The 17,364-nt window shown below is 43.8% G+C and overlaps 1 protein-coding gene across 2 annotated transcripts in view; it reads right to left on the reverse strand.

Moving 5' to 3' along the window:
- The window catches only part of LOC118402526 (tensin-3-like), a 78,556-nt gene that overhangs the window by 43,591 nt on the left and 17,601 nt on the right, over window positions 1–17,364 (reverse strand). For both annotated transcript variants that reach the window (XM_052476876.1, XM_052476875.1), the window contains exons 3-12: window positions 17,060–17,110; window positions 16,605–16,727; window positions 15,920–15,984; window positions 12,148–12,231; window positions 11,154–11,266; window positions 7,956–8,016; window positions 6,262–6,337; window positions 5,912–6,041; window positions 5,591–5,656; window positions 4,826–4,927 (exon numbers count right to left, since the gene is read on the reverse strand). In XM_052476876.1, the coding sequence (XP_052332836.1) occupies window positions 4,826–4,927; window positions 5,591–5,656; window positions 5,912–6,041; window positions 6,262–6,337; window positions 7,956–8,016; window positions 11,154–11,266; window positions 12,148–12,231; window positions 15,920–15,984; window positions 16,605–16,727; window positions 17,060–17,110 (871 nt within the window). The remainder of the gene's footprint in view (window positions 1–4,825; window positions 4,928–5,590; window positions 5,657–5,911; window positions 6,042–6,261; window positions 6,338–7,955; window positions 8,017–11,153; window positions 11,267–12,147; window positions 12,232–15,919; window positions 15,985–16,604; window positions 16,728–17,059; window positions 17,111–17,364) is intronic.

Here is a 17,364-nt window from a genome sequence, read left to right on the forward strand (position 1 = left end):
CGAAACGGGTACAAAAGTATCTATATCCACAGTAAAATGAGTCCTATATCGACATAACCTGAAAGGCCGCTCAGCAATGAAGAAGTCACTGCTCCAAAACCGCCATAAAAAAGCCAGATTATGGTTTGCAACTGCACATGGGGACAAAGATCATACTTTTTGGAGAAAAGTAGAACTGTTTGACCATAATGACCATTGTTATGTGGATATATTATATTATATATTATGGATACATTATGTGAATATATTGAAGCAAAATCTCAAGACATTACTCAGGATGTTAAGGAGTGGTCATTGCAAAGCCTTGACCTCAAGCCTATAGTAAATGTGTGGGCAGAACTGAAAAAGCGTGTATGAGCAAGGAGGCCTACAAACCTGACTCAGTTACACCAGCTCTGTCAGGAGGAATGGGCCAAAATCCACCCAACTTATTGTGGGAAGCTTGTGGAAGGCTATCCGAAACATTTGACCCAAGTTAAACAATTTAAAGGCAATGCTACCAAATACTAATTGAGTGTATGTAAACTTCTGACCCACTGGGAATGTGATGAAAGAAATAAAAGCTTAAATAAATCATTCTCTCTGCTATTATTCTGACATTTCACATTCTTAAAATAAAGTGGTTATCCTAACTGACCTAAGACCTGGAATTTTTATTAGGATTAAATGTCAGGAATTGTGAAAAACTGAGTTCAAATATATTTGACTAAGGTGTATGTAAACTTCCAACCTCAACTGTAGGTACTAAAGTGCCCAAAGAGTTTTGTCATGTTATATTGCTAGTATATTATGAAAAACCAAGATAAGTATATACAGTGCATTCGGAAAGCATTCAGACCCCTTACCTTTTTCCAGATTTTGTTACGTTACAGCATTTTGTTACATTACAGCCTAATGGACATGATTTGGAAAGGCACACACCTGTCTGTATAAGGTCCCGAAGTTGACGGTGCATGTCAGAGCAAAAACCAAGCCATGAGGTTGAAGGAACTCAGAGACAGGATTGTGTCAAGGCACAGATATGGGGAAGGGTACCAAAAAAGGGAAGGTGTACCAAGAAAACAGTGGACTCCATCATTCTTAAATGGAAGAAGTTTGGAACCACCAACTCTTCCTAGAGCTAGCCACCCGGCCAAACTGAGCAATAGGGAGAAGGGCCTTGGTCAGGGTGACCAAGAACCCTGACCAAGAACCTAATGGTCACTCTGACAGAGCTCCAGAGTTCCTCTGTGGAGATGGGAGAACCTTCCAGATGGACAACCCTCTCTGCAGCACTCCTCCAATCAGGCCTTTATGGTAGAGTGGCCAGACGGAAGCTACTCTACAGTAAAAGGCCCAAGACAGCCTGCTTGGAGTTTGGCAAAAGGCACCTAAAGGAATTTCAAACCATGAGAAACAAGATTCTCTGGCTGAAAGATTAAACTCTTTGGCCTGAATGCCAAGTGTCGAGTCTGGAGGGCACCTGGCGCCATCTTTACGGTGAAGCATGGTGGTGGCAGCATCACGCTGTGGGGATTTGTTTCAGAGGCAGAGACTGCAAGATTAGTCAGGATCGAGGGAAAGATGAACGGAGCAAAGTACAGAGATCCTTGATGAAAACCTGCTCCAGAGCATTCAGGACCTCAGACTGGGGCGAAGGTTCATCTTCCAACAGGACAATGACCCTAAGCACACAGCCAATACAACGCAGGAGTGGCTTCGGGACAAGTCTCTGAATCCCCTTGAGAGGCCCAGCCAGAGTCCGGACTTAAACCCGATCGAACATCTCTGGAGAGACCTGAAAACAGCTGTCCAGCAACGCTCCCCCATCCAACCTGACAGAGCTTGAGAGGATCTGCAGAGAATAATGGGAGAAACTCCCCAAATACAGGTGTGCCCAGCTTGTAGCGTCATACCCAAGAAGACTCAAGGCTGTAATCGCTTCCAAAGATGCTTCAACAAAGTACTGAGTGAAGGGTCGGGATAGTTGCGTAAATGTGATATTCCCGTGGCTAGCTATAGTGGCTAGCTATAGCTACCATCGGCCAACAACAGAGTTTTAGCCAGTTTGGCTATAGACTTTCAATGTATAATATCTAACAGTAGGAGAAATGCTGATGTGCTGAACTGCTAATAAGTGATGTGTTTCAAGACTGCTAGTGGTTAGCTAGTAGGGGTAAGCCAGGGGTGTAAAAGGGCTATGAAAAAAGCCTGTGAGCTGTATGTGTTTTCAAAAAGAATTATACAGAATAAATCAATCACAGGATATGGTCAGATGTTCCCTTTATTCAGGGCGCCAAAACATTTTTTCAAAAACAATAGTAGGACTCTGCATGAGGTGGGTCTTTACCGTCTTCTGTGGACAGTTTCGCCCTGCTAGTGCTCCTCTTTATGTCACATTTCTGAAATATTTTCTTACATAACTTCAGTCAAATTCTGATCAAATATACATTTCTCCCAAATTGAAAATGTAAAGTGATATGTCATATTGGGACATCTAGTTGGAAGGATGAAGCAAATCAGAATGTTTAATGGCAATCTAATTGTGCAATCTTCCCTTTAAGGCCCAGTTTGAGGCCCAGCCAGACAGCCCTCAGCTAAAACATTCCTCATTAATCCAGCCGGCCTGTTAAATGGCTCTACTCTGACTCACTGACTCACTGACTCACTCACCGGGAGCTAGAGGCAGAAACAGAGTTGAGAGAGATGGGAGCCCTCAGTACTGGAGAAGTCTACTGTGGTCTAGGCATTATCTGTGAATAGGCTCAAAGGCGGTTGTTGACACACCTGGTAATGATTACAGGGACACCCCCTGATTCATGTACACGGGAAGTGAGTTTCTAAAAAACAAAACAAACACTGGCTGGATTTGTTTCTGTTGCTGGAGAGGACATTTACCCAGGAAAGAGTAGTTCAGTTTCCAGTAAGTTGTGTGAGGTAAAGTATTGTGTAAAAGAAAATCATGGAAAGAAAATCCTGGTAAAGAAATCTAATTGATTGATACAATAACAACAGCTATATCAATAAGGCTTTGTTTCTAAAGGACCTATTCTTATATCCCTCATTAAAGATCAATCCACCATGGTATACTAGAAGACCAACCCACATTTCAAATAGATTAGATTTAAAAAGCCATTGAAGTAAATGATGTTTCCTTTCCACATACATAACACGGAGGTGGTAAGCATTCTTTAATATGTCAAGAGTACTTCCTCCTTCCCTTAACCCACTGATTGTCAGCTAGTCAGAGGGACACTGGGAGCTGCCAATGGACTGGTAAGTAGCTGCTGAATTCCTGTAGAGCTCCCAGTCTTTCCTCTCCAATCTAGAGTTTACATGAGAAAACAAGGCCGTAAATATTCCACAGGAATGCCTCAAAGCAACACTTTTATTTTTCGTTTAGGCTGTTGTTGTATGCCTTTAATTAATATTTTCATTTAAAAAATGTGCTCTTTCATTACGCGCCCAGAGACTCTTGATCTAACACTTCAAACATAAAAGTTGTGTAGTTGAGTTAAAAAAAGCAATATAACAAATTGTCTTTATCATCAAATGGCTTCTATGGGTGTTATATATACATGCTTATTGTATAACGGGCCTGGGTGGATTCATGGTTTAATGCCACCATATCGCTCTATTCTGGGAGGTTGTTGTGAATTCCGCGGTTGAGAAGAGAGATCTGGCAGAGCAGCAACCACCACAGTAAGGAGGGGACGCCCTGACTGTGTTGGTGTGTGTGTGTGTGTGTGAGAGAGAGAGAGAGAGAGAGCACACCCGCGCCTGCGTGAGTGGGTTGGTTGAAGCATGCCTATTAATTTGATACAACAACAACAACAGAATTCTCTGGGGAACTACCCGTTCTCTCTATGACCCCTGGCTTGCTGTATTCCCTATGGTAGCAGCACTATTCTGTCGCTAGCAAATAACAACCCAAAAGACCTACTGAAACATCTCACTAGAATTTTCCTAACCCTAACCCAAGCTGAGATTGACATGGACATTCTTAGCAGTAGGAGAATCTCTGTGCCTTTGGTTCATCAAAAGGATATGCTATCCTTCATATCCTCTGTTCGCCATAGTAAATAAATAATTTTTCCATACAACTTGCCCTGGTGCAAATCTTTCTTATGAGCAATGGGTCCCACTGCCACATAAACCTGGCCAGTGACGACTGACTGTGTGTGTGTTAATGTAATCACGCTGTGGTCCCTATATGATACAGTACAGAATGAGGTGGGCCAACCAGAGCATAGGACTATGAATCTGTCAAGCTCTGCAGTACTGTTTACAGGGTTGCTGAGAGATCTGTTTCACTGGAAAAAATATTGCAGTTATCACTTCCCACTGGGCACAGACTGGTTGAATCAACATTGATGGCATGTCATTTCAAAGAAAATATGTTGAACCAATGTGGAATAGATGCTGAATTGACATCTGTGCCCAGTGGGTTGGCTCTCTAAGGAATGATCCATTTGTTCATTAATAAAAAAATAAGCACTGACTGAACCAGATGCGGTTTGATTGGTTTTACCTGGGTGTACCTGTGTTGGTAAAACTGAAGCTTGGTTAAGGAGTTGTTCCTGACAGGGACAGCCGACATGTGGCCCAGAGATTTTACTGGTCAGAAAAAACACCCTAGTAATGGCACAGTGGACAATGTAAGCAGATAAATTCCTGATAAAACTCATAAAACTGACATGCTATACTACTGACCCAGATATGGCTTGGTAACTGGATGAACTTATTTGTTAGTTATGGTGGATCATGTGATAGTAAGTTAGAGTGATTGGAAGCTTTATCTTCCACACTGTAATGAGGAGAAATAAGTCCGAGTGACTGCTGTTACCTTCCCCGTCATTGATGTTCTGGTAGGAGTCCCACCGTGTCAGTGGGTCGGCTGTGTTGTAGTCCACACTGACGTCTGCCCCGTTCTGCCAGCGCTCTGCACCTAGACCAATCAAAACCAAGGATTCACTCTGAGATGCTCTTATATGGTTCTTATATGGTCCAATCAACCGCAAGGGATCAGTGGGGCAATCTTTTAGGTTTAAACTTTTGAGGAACACTGTTGGAAAGAAGCCTTTTGTGTTTCTTTCCTAGAAGTGATTTGTGGCCGGAGTGTTTTCATCTTCCAACTGAGAGGTGAAGGAATGTTACTTTTTACTAGTTGTGTAGACCACACATGCTCAGACACATGCATGAGCTCACACAGGCACGCACGCACGCACGCACGCACGCACACACACACACACACACACACACACACACACACACACACACACACACACACACACACACACACACACACACACACACACACACACACACACACACACACACACACACACACACACACACACACACACACACACTCCCTACACACCCTCCTGTGGGGGTGGGATGCAGGGCATGCTATGCTCTTTTACCTATCTGTCAGTACACACTTCACACTACATTTCCCCTCTACGGAATTCCACATCCTCATCTCGGCAGGGGGAAGAGGGGGAAGGAGGGGGGATCGAGGGGGAAGCTAGGTGGTGAAAGCACCATGTGTCTGGAGGTTTTCAAACCCTCCTGCTTTTCTAACTGGGTTAAGGATTTAGAAAAATACCTGGGATCTTCTCCGGGCCCTCGGAGAACACCAGCTCTACTTTCCCGTAATCAGGAAATCTAGGTTCTGCAGAGTCAACACAAAGGAATGCCGTGAGTGTGGCTGCGTTGTAACGCAACGAAAAGATGAATGATGCTGCATATGTGTTTTTTATAAAGGAAAATGAAGTCCATTTCTCTAGACCTTTCCAGGTGTGTGTGTGTGTGTGTGTGTGTGTGTGTGTGTGTGTGTGTGTGTGTGTGTGTGTGTGTGTGTGTGTGTGTGTGTGTGTGTGTGTGTGTGTGTGTGTGTGTGTGTGTGTGTGTGTGTGTGTGTGTATACCTTTATTGGCAGTCTCCATGTCCTCCTTCTCGAACATCAGGTTGTAGCCCTGCACTGCTCCCGTGTGGAACTGGAGCCGGAAGATCACCTCACGCTCCGAAGTGACATCACTCTTATGGTAACATTTCACCTGCAGAGACAGGGGGAGACAGGGTGTAACAGCAGTTTGTGTGGCTATTCATGTGACCTTCATCAAGTCAGTTGTTGGCATCTGCTATATTCCTTACCATTTTAAATGTGTAAGTCTTCTGTTAATGTTCTCTATCATGACTTCCATATTTCTTTTTGTATGGTATACCCAAGACATTCCAATACATATGTTATGGAATGCTATGAGAAGTTGTTCTTACCATTATGTCTCCCTTTAGCAGCTGAGCAGGTTCCAGACTGATGCATATCCTGTCTCTGTGTCCAGGCCCAATGTGACTGGGTAATAGAGACAAACAACCAATCAGAGAGAACATTCTATGACCAATCACTGACACTCACAGAAAGTGAATTAGAACAACAACCAATTATGCTTCAAAGAAAATGGTATCACTTATTGTGAAACTAAATTGTAAAATGTGTGTTTACTAAACGCCTGAGGAGTAGGGGGTTTAAATGTGTGCTTACTAGACCCCTGAGGAGTAGGGGGTTTAAATGTGTGCTTACTAAACCCCTGGGGAGTAGGGGGTTTAAATGTGTGCTTACTAGACCCCTGGGGAGTAGGGGGTTTAAATGTGTGCTTACTAAACCCCGAGGAGTAGGGAGTTTAAATGTGTGCTTGCTAAACCCCGAGGAGTAGGGGGTTTAAATGTGTGCTTACTAGACACCTGAGGAGTAGGGGTTTTTAAATGTGTGCTTACTAGACCCCTGAGGAGTAGGGGGTTTAAATGTGTGCTTACTAAACCCCGAGGAGTAGGGAGTTTAAATGTGTGCTTGCTAAACCCTGAGGAGTAGGGGGTTTAAATGTGTGCTTACTAAACCCAGAGGAGTAGGGAGTTTAAATGTGTGCTTGCTAAACCCCGAGGAGTAGGGGGTTTAAATGTGTGCTTACTAGACCCCGGAGGAGTAGGGGGTTTAAATGTGTGCTTACTCGACCCCTGAGGAGTAGGGAGTTTAAATGTGTGCTTACTAGACCCCGGAGGAGTAGGGGGTGTAAACGTGTGCTTGCTAGACCCCTGAGGAGTAGGGGGTCTAAATGTGTGCTTACTAAACCCCGAGGAGTAGGGGGTTTAAATGTGTGCTTACTAGACACCTGAGGAGTAGGGGGTTTTAAATGTGTGCTTACTAGACCCCTTGGAGTAGGGGGTTTAAATGTGTGCTTGCTAAACCCCGAGGAGTAGGGGGTTTAAATGTCTGCTTGCTAGACCCCTGAGGAGTAGGGGGTTTAAATGTGTGCTTACTAGACACCTGAGGAGTAGGGGGTTTTAAATGTGTGCTTACTAGACCCCTTGGAGTAGGGGGTTTAAATGTGTGCTTACTAAACCCCGAGGAGTAGGGGGTTTTAAATGTGTGCTTGCTAAACCCCGAGGAGTAGGGGGTTTAAATGTGTGCTTACTAGACCCCTGGGGAGTAGGGGGTTTAAATGTGTGCTTACTCGACCCCTGAGGAGTAGGGGGTTTAAATGTGTGCTTGCTAAACCCAGAGGAGTAGGGGGTTTAAATGTGTGCTTACTAAACCCCGAGGAGTAGGGAGTTTAAATGTGTGCTTACTAAACCCCGAGGAGTAGGGGGTTTAAATGTGTGCTCACTAGACCCCTGGGGAGTAGGGGGTTTAAATGTGTGCTTACTAGACCCCTGGGGAGTAGGGAGTTTAAATGTGTGCTTACTAGACCCCGGAGGAGTAGTGGGTTTAAATGTGTGCTTACTAGACCCCTGGGGAGTAGGGGGTTTAAATGTGTGCTTACTCGACCCCTGAGGAGTAGGGGTTTAAATGTGTGCTTACTAAACCCCGAGGAGTAGGGGGTTTAAATGTGTGCTTACTAAACCCCTGAGGAGTAGGGGTTTAAATGTGTGCTTACTAGACCCCTGAGGAGTAGGGGGTTTAAATGTGTGCTTACTAGACCCCTGAGGAGTAGACAGCTTGCATTCCCTGGTACACTTTCAGATATGGGCGACACACTTGAAAAAAGAGAAATAGAAAAGAGTGGAATTCAGCAGAAAGAACGGGGACCAAATGAACAAGTGTTATGATTAGGTTACCTTTTGAAATGGCATTGTATCAATGTACTGCATCATAAATTCATTAATGTTATGTTATACTGTATCATGTATTAATTCATGTTGGTATCAAGTGACAGTTAGTCATCATTTCTTAGATGTATTGCTAATGAAATGGCATAAATCCTTTCCCTCAAGCGTCTTGTGGGATGTTACAAAGAACGCACATGAAATCTGACCTGACAATTTGCGACTTGACAAATTCTGTCAGTCCCTAAGATGCTACTAGGCATGTCTCTATGTAAGCGACACGTGCGACATCGGCAGCCTCTCAAGCAACCTATAGGCATGTCACATGCAACATGTTCTGTATGTTTCCACTGTGGTCAACTGCTGTTCTAACAGAGGTTTGTACCAGTAGTTCCTTCCAGTGCTTCATTTGTAAATTGAGCCGAGAGGGGGCTGACCTGGGTTGCTATTATAAATGAATATTTATGAACAAGTTAAATGAATATTTAATACATAAATGAATATTTATAATAAAGCATTGCATGCATATCATGGCTTTTGCGTGCTGGCATAGAGCAGTGGAGTAGAGGCGCTTGCAGAAGAGGGTGTGGGAGAAATTTAGACTTTTACATCATTTTACATAGTTTAAGATGACTTCAGCATAATCTTTTTAAATACCTCACAAATTGAGAATCTGAGATCAATAAAAACAACCTGGTCTTGAATCCATCAATAGCCTCGGCCTCTATGTGTGGAAACACACATATTGTACAATATGGGGAGAAAATGATAGTGTAAAACAGCTTTCCAGTTTCACTGACTCACCCAATGATGCGCAGTGTTACAAGCATTTCGCTACACTCGCAATAACATCTGCTAACCATGTGTATGTGACCAGTAACATTTGATTTGATTTGGGCCGACCAACCAGTGCTCCCGCACATTGTCTAACCAGGCTATCTATCTTGTTGTGTCCCGCCCACCACCCACCACCCGCCAACCCCTCTTTTCCGCTGTCGCTACTATCTGTTCATCATATATGCATAGTCAATTTAACCATATCTACATGTACATACGACCTCGGTCAGCCTGACTAACCGGTGTCTGTATGTAGCCTTGATACTTTTATATCCTCGCTACTGCATATAGCCTGTCTTTTTACTGTTGTTTTAATTCTTCACTTACCTGTTGTTCACCTAATACATTTTTTGCAATATTGGTTAGAGCCTGTCAGCATTTCACTGTAAGGTCTACACCTGTATTCGGTGCACGTGACAAATAAACTTTGATTTGATTTGATTTTAGCTCACTCACCGCTGATGGCCGATGCGCTCATGCCAAAAGCCAATGTCTCTCTTGTTTTACTTTGTAAAACAATGCTGTTCGCTCAATAGGCCTATTTAAAAGTTGATCACATATCTGGTAGCCTGCAGACAATACTCTTCTCTTTTCAGCAGAATCCATTTGCTTTCAAACCTGTGTTTTCCTGCAATGTTTGGCTATTTAAAATATTGCAAAAAGCCTGTTTTGGCTGCATGCTGTTCACTGACAGATTTGCCGCACGTTCCTGACTGTAGGCATGCCTTGTGATTGGGCTACACACAATCTGCAGCTAGGCTAAAAAAAAGCTTAAACGTTTTTGATCTGTGGCTAAATTATTGGTCTAATCCTGGTGTGGTATTCAGAATGATTTCATTTCTTTCTGAACAGACAGCAGTAATTCTATAACTTTGGCAAATGTATTTCAATTTATCAGGGGTGCTGCGTTACCTCCCGCACCCTTCCTCTAGCTACACTCAGAAAAAGGATTCCAAAAGGGTTCTGCAGCCTTCCCCATAGGATAACCCTTTTGGTTCCAGGTAGAACTATTTTGGGTTCCATGTAGAACCCTCTGTGGAAAGGGTTCTACCTGGAACCAAAAGGATTATACTTGGAACAAAAAGGGGTTCTCCTATGGGAACAGCCGAAGAACCCTTTTTGGTACTATATAGCATAGTTTTAGCTAAGAGTGTATGATTCTAAAGGAAATAAACAAAGTGCAACGCTGGCGAGATGAGAATTGCAGCCGCGTGTCTATCAGAGCAGAGAGAGGGAGAGATCACAGAAAGTGAATGTCAGTCTAGTTCTGTGAGAGATACAGGTGTGCTTCTCTCTCACCACAGCAATGGTCTATACAGATTACAATGTTGCGCAAACCATAAACCCGGTTCGGCCCAACACCAATCAATTCTTAGAATATCAGGTACGTTTTTACATTACGTGTTACGTTTTTTAGGTGGCTGGAGAATTACAGAGAAGGCTAATTGAAATAACTCTGATTTTATTAGAATTTTTCACATTGTAAACAGTGACAATTATTTTTCATGCCAAGAGAGGAATTGACCCTGGCAAATGGGTTTCGGAACAAGAAGGTCCAAATTTGAGAGGTGCCAGATCCTGTTCCGTCAGTATCCGGCTCAAATTAGGTCACTGGTTCCATCTCAGGGAAGTCTTTGTTGTTGATTTGAAATGTGTAAAAAACAACAACATTTGTTTATGTAAAAGAAAATGGGTGTGGATTCCCTTACTACAGACCATAAAGAAGTTATTCTGTGGTGCGTATTTACATATGTGCATGTGCGTGTATACATGTGTGCTTCAGTCCGTGTGAAAGGAGAGGTTCATTTAGCATGCAAGATCTCTGAGAATCCCACTTCTATCTAGATAGCCTCATAGGGATTTTATTGTTAGTTATTTGTCAGACTTTTAGCTTCTGCAGATGTAGGATTTTAACTTGAGCCAGTTTGCCACAGCAGGAAAATAATCCTGCAGCAAATGTTAATTATTATGTGGATTATAATGAATGGACATTTTTGTAGGGGTTAATACATTTTTTGAAAGGGAAAATCATGTCTATAATGTCAAAGTAAAAACAACAAACTTCAGTTTTAAAGCTCAGATACACATGTTTCGAATGTCCTGCGTTGTAGGAACGTTTTCTACAACATAGTGATCAAATGAAGATCCTACATCTGTATTGACTGAGTGTAATATTTGCATTTGTATCTCCTAGTCGGCCAATAGGTGAACAAAAGAGTGTTTTCAGTTACCTCCTGCAGGGTTGAAGTTGGGTATCCCATGAAGAATGATGCAATGCAGGAACAGTGGAGAAGCATTCATTTTCATCGACCCACTCAGGAGACTGTTCAGGATCCAAACATATCTGGCATGAAAGAATAGAAGAGATATAGTAATCCACACAATAGCTAGCTAGATGATCCTCACTAACTAAACCCCTTTGAATATAGGTTACAGTGGACAACAACAGATCACTTACAAACCTGACATCAATGGATAAGTCCATCCATGACAATTGCAACCCAGTTACTGAAGCACACATGGGAAAAGGACCGCTCTGAGATGCATTGAGCCTGTGTGTTTGTGATGGGAATATTCTTTATGAGGCGCCCACAGCATGACTGAGTCACAGGGAATCAGTGTGATGCAGCAGGATTAGATTGCACCAGGTCACCACAGGATCCCATTCTGTTTCAATTACACACAATGGAGCGACTATCACAGGCCCTTTTCTATGGGAATGGACAAACAAGACAAAGACATGCAATAGGTTTTCTATTGGTCTTGGTGGGACTGGGACCTGAACTTGCCCTAACATGGGCAGAAAGGGGTGTGTATAGACCTGTGTGTGTGTGTGTGTGTGTGTGTGTGTGTGTGTGTGTGTGTGTGTGTGTGTGTGTGTGTGTGTGTGTGTGTGTGTGTGTGTGTGTGTGTGTGTGTGTGTGTGTGTGTGTGTGTGTGTGTGCACGTGCGCGTGTGTTGTGTGTGTGTGTGTGTGTGTGTGTGTGTGTGTGTGTGTGTGTGTGTGTGTGTGTGTGTGTGTGTGTGTGTGTGTGTGTGTGTGTGTGTGTGTGTGTGTGTGTGTGTGTGTGTGTGTGTGTGTGTGTTTGTAAAGGGATGGGGAGGAATGGAGGCAGATGAAGGAGGGTGTGGGGAAACACCTTTACCTCACCATCCATATCACACAATGAGCATTTCCTCAGTACTAGAGAGTAGATGAATATTGTGCCTGAGAAGAGGCCATACCTTTTCTGAGAAGGTGTCATCAATGCTGAGACCTTGTCGTCATAGTACTTCCTCATTGCAAAGCGGTCCAAGGCCTGATCAGCACTATGTGAGACAGACACAGACATGGTTTAGGCTTAAACCCTGACTTACCCTCCTCCTGTTTAGGCTTAAACCCTGACTTACCCTCCTCCTGTTTAGGCTTAAACACTGACAGGGTAAACACTCCTGACAATGATGGTAAGTAAAGCTTTAGTTAAGACCTTTAGTTTTAAAAAAGGGAACAGTGAACTAAACTGAACTGAGCGTAAGTCGTCAGCCTATACCAGAGATCCTCCTGGCTGACAGAGTGGAGGTACTCACACTGTAAACAAACATTGGCACTTATTCAATACATATTCTGTTTCTCTCTGACACGCACTCATGCACACGCACACACACATGCGCACACACACAACTGTGAGCATGCACACACTGACAGCGATGAAGATAGAAAGTAACCAGAGAGGAAGACAATCCAGAGTAAACAAAAAGGAGAGGAGGAGAGGAGAAAGAGGTCAGAGTGTGTACCCAGTTACTGCTGTACCAACAGGCCTCAAACCAACCGGCGCTGTGGGCTTTTCACTAGAGGGCTCTCTCTCTTTTTTCTCTTCCTCATCTGTCTCTCCATCTCTCTCCCTCTCCCACCATATAGCTCCATCTAAATCTCCCTGCCTTTCTCTGCCTCTCTTCTTCTTCCCCCTCACTTTCTTTCCTTTCCTCACCGTCCTCACTCTTTTTCTGTTGTGCTCTCTCTCTCCCCTTCCCTCTTTATCAGTCTCTCTCTCTCCCCTTCCCTCTTTATCAATCTCTCTCTCTCCCCTTCCCTCTTTATCAGTCTCTCTCTCTCCCCTTCCCTCTTTATCAGTCTCTCTCTCTCCCCTTCCCTCTTTATCAGTCTCTCTCTCTCCCCTTCCCTCTTTATCAGTCTCTCTCTCTCCCCTTCCCTCTTTATCAGTCTCTCTCTCTCCCCTTCCCTCTTTATCAGTCTCTCTCTCTCCCTTCCCTCTTTATCAGTCTCTCTCTCTCCCCTTCCCTCTTTATCAGTCTCTCTCTCTCCCCTTCCTCTTTATCAGTCTCTCTCTCTCCCCTTCCCTCTTTATCAGTCTCTCTCTCTCCCCTTCCCTATTTATCAGTCTCTCTCTCTCCCTTCCTCTTTATCAGTCTCTCTCTCTCCCCTTCCCTCTTTATCAGTCTCTCTCTCTCCCCTTCCCTCTTTATCAGTCTCTCTCTCTCCCCTTCCCTCTTTATCAGTCTCTCTCTCTCCCCTTCCCTCTTTATCAGTCTCTCTCTCTCCCCTTCCCTCTTTATCAGTCTCTCTCTCTCCCCTTCCCTCTTTATCAGTCTCTCTCTCTCCCCTTCCCTCTTTATCAGTCTCTCTCTCTCCCCTTCCCTCTTTATCAGTCTCTCTCTCTCCCCTTCCCTCTTTATCAGTCTCTCTCTCTCCTTCCCTCTTTATCAGTCTCTCTCTCTCCCCTTCCCTCTTTATCAGTCTCTCTCTCTCCCCTTCCCTCTTTATCAGTCTCTCTCTCTCCCTTCCCTCTTTATCAGTCTCTCTCTCTCCCCTTCCCTCTTTATCAGTCTCTCTCTCTCCCCTTCCCTCTTTATCAGTCTCTCTCTCTCCCCTTCCCTCTTTATCAGTCTCTCTCTCTCCCTTCCCTCTTTATCAGTCTCTCTCTCTCCCCTTCCCTCTTTATCAGTCTCTCTCTCTCCCCTTCCCTCTTTATCAGTCTCTCTCTCTCCCCTTCCCTCTTTATCAGTCTCTCTCTCTCCTTCCCTCTTTATCAGTCTCTCTCTCTCCCCTTCCCTCTTTATCAGTCTCTCTCTCTCCCCTTCCTCTTTATCAGTCTCTCTCTCTCCCCTTCCTCTTTATCAGTCTCTCTCTCCCCTTCCCTCTTTATCAGTCTCTCTCTCTCCCCTTCCCTCTTTATCAGTCTCTCTCTCTCCCCTTCCCTCTTTATCAGTCTCTCTCTCTCCCCTTCCCTCTTTATCAGTCTCTCTCTCTCCCCTTCCCTCTTTATCAGTCTCTCTCTCTCCCCTTCCCTCTTTATCAGTCTCTCTCTCTCCCCTTCCCTCTTTATCAGTCTCTCTCTCCCCTTCCCTCTTTATCAGTCTCTCTCTCTCCCCTTCCTCTTTATCAGTCTCTCTCTCTCCCTTCCCCTCTTTATCAGTCTCTCTCTCTCCCTTCCCTCTTTATCAGTCTCTCTCTCTCCCCTTCCTCTTTATCAGTCTCTCTCTCTCCCCTTCCCTCTTTATCAGTCTCTCTCTCTCCCCTTCCCTCTTTATCAGTCTCTCTCTCCCCTTCCCTCTTTATCAGTCTCTCTCTCTCCCCTTCCCTCTTTATCAGTCTCTCTCTCTCCCCTTCCCTCTTTATCAGTCTCTCTCTCTCCCCTTCCCTCTTTATCAGTCTCTCTCTCTCCTTCCCTCTTTATCAGTCTCTCTCTCTCCCCTTCCCTCTTTATCAGTCTCTCTCTCTCCCTTCCCTCTTTATCAGTCTCTCTCTCTTCCCTTCCCTCTTTATCAGTCTCTCTCTCTCCCCTTCCCTCTTTATCAGTCTCTCTCTCTCCCCTTCCCTCTTTATCAGTCTCTCTCTCTCCCCTTCCCTCTTTATCAGTCTCTCTCTCTCCCCTTCCCTCTTTATCAGTCTCTCTCTCTCCCTTCCCTCTTTATCAGTCTCTCTCTCCCCTTCCCTCTTTATCAGTCTCTCTCTCTCCCTTCCCTCTTTATCAGTCTCTCTCTCTCCCCTTCCTCTTTATCAGTCTCTCTCTCTCCCTTCCCTCTTTATCAGTCTCTCTCTCTCCCCTTCCCTCTTTATCAGTCTCTCTCTCTCCCCTTCCCTCTTTATCAGTCTCTCTCTCTCCCCTTCCCTCTTTATCAGTCTCTCTCTCTCCCCTTCCCTCTTTATCAGTCTCTCTCTCTCCCCTTCCCTCTTTATCAGTCTCTCTCTCTCCCCTTCCCTCTTTATCAGTCTCTCTCTCTCCCCTTCCCTCTTTATCAGTCTCTCTCTCTCCCCTCTCCAGCCAGGCCTGTGTACCCATATCACACGGAGGCTGTTAGCACAAAGGATCTCCATAAGACACACACATACACACACACAAACACTCACAGCACTTCCCTTCACCTTATGAACCACTTTCTCGCTAAATGTTTGCAGTCGGTTCTTGACTTTAGGGATTAGCTGAGTTGCAGCTGCTCTGGATATCCTTTCAGAGTGTAAATGACTTTCATCTTTGTTTGTGTAACTTTATCCACTTAGAGGAACTGCATGTGCTTGAGGGGAAATTATTTTCTACTCAAGTGCCTTACTGAAACTCATATTTAATTGCTAAATTAATTTCCAGGTCCATTCAGAGAAAATTACATTGACCTTTGTGATAAACGTCCGTTTCTGTCATAAACTGACTGTCACGACGGTGTAGTATTGTCCATGTTGATTTAGAGTGTGTAATTCTGTCAGCGTGACTCATGACTTGTGGCTTGCCTTTGATCCCACAACCATAAGTATTGATTGTTTGACTTACATTCTGAATGACTGTGGAATTCAGTGAAAGGGCTGAGTGGACCAGTAGTGGTCAGACAGTGAAATAGATTATATTTGTTTCTAGGCCTATATTTATCTGAGACATTTGGTTGGAGTTGACAAGGAGTTTGGACCCAAACATTCAATCAGTGCTACTCACTCACAATGCTAAACCTCAATAAATGAAAATATTGATAAAAAGCTACTTGAGATGCCATTTTTTGCAGCAGTTACCTGGCAGATATGTCAGTGAAAATCACAAACGATGAGATGACCACTCCAATTCTGCTTTTCCCACCCTGAAGTACAAGACAAGAGACAAGATGTCAAATTCATTCATATTTGTGTGCCAATGCTTAGGCATGATCATTTGCAACAGTACCAGGTAGTGTTTTTAGATTATAAATAAACAATAAATATTTTTTTAACTCCCCGGAACCATTACCATGACCCCACTCGCCAACCGGTAGTACCTTCTGCTGAATGCTCCCTGTGTTGGAATGGTGTGGGCATACCCCAACTATGGAATGGTGTGGGCATACCCCAACTATAGAATGGTGTGGGCATACCCCAACTATGGAATGGTGTGGGCGTATACCGGTCATTAAAAATATTAATGCGAGTTCACAGCTGATTGTACATGCTTGCTATTTCCTCAGCAGCATGAGGAAATAGCAAAACATTTGGAAATGGTCTGTTTGACCAGTGTTTTTTGCTCAAATGTATGCTTTGACCACAAATAGTATGAGACAAGTCAACAACATTATTTGGGTATGAGTTAACAGAATTTTTAAAAAGTTAGATTTTTTTACTGGACAGTGACTTTATATGATAGGTTGAGACAAGTGATCTTTGGCCAGAAGAAAATAACTGAGAGATGGTGAGAGGGTGATGACAGAGTGATGAGGATGCTGCTCACCCTGCAGTGTATGACCACCACGTGCAGAGGGTCAGCGTTGAGCCAGCCTTCCATGGCCTTACAAATTGTACAGATCTTATCCAGAGGAGGGGCATGCAGGTCAGGCCAGCCCGTGTCCAGAGTCTGCAAACACAAGGTAGGTCACACACACTCTGTTATAGATAGTTCTAATCAATAAAACCTCTATACAACCTAAACAATCTATTTAGCACGCACAGAGTCTCCAGAAATCCTAGAGACAGCCTTTCTAAATCCAAGGGTTATCTCATTAGACAGTTGTTCAAACACATACGGTTGAGATCCATGTTGCCACTTATATCCATTGATTTCGCTATAGCAAATACAGCCGAGTCATTCTGCAGCTTGTTGATACCTGTATCTCTTCAGCACCTCGTGTCTTGCCGCATGTTTTGTTTATGTTGCACATTTGGAAAAAGACAGTATGGTTGCTTTACCTTAGGGTTCATTTTAGAGAGATCATGTCTCTTCTCCGACAGGTTGATAATCTAGAAAGAATAAAGATATATACACATGAATACATACATTTGTGTTGCAATTTTATTATATGCCTTTTATAACTATCTTATTAAAAAGTAACTGTTTCAACCGTTTTCACTTCCTCTTTCCCATATGAACTAAAGAAAGCTTCACAGCGCTCCACACTAAATGGTTGGGCTGAGGTTAAAGTAGGCTCTTGTCCTGTCAACATCACTTCTCTAGAAACCACAGAATGTGTCAATGAGACAATGACATAGGGTGA

The sequence above is a fragment of the Oncorhynchus keta genome, chromosome 23, assembly GCF_023373465.1.
Source record: "Oncorhynchus keta strain PuntledgeMale-10-30-2019 chromosome 23, Oket_V2, whole genome shotgun sequence".
Lineage (NCBI taxonomy): Eukaryota > Metazoa > Chordata > Actinopteri > Salmoniformes > Salmonidae > Oncorhynchus > Oncorhynchus keta.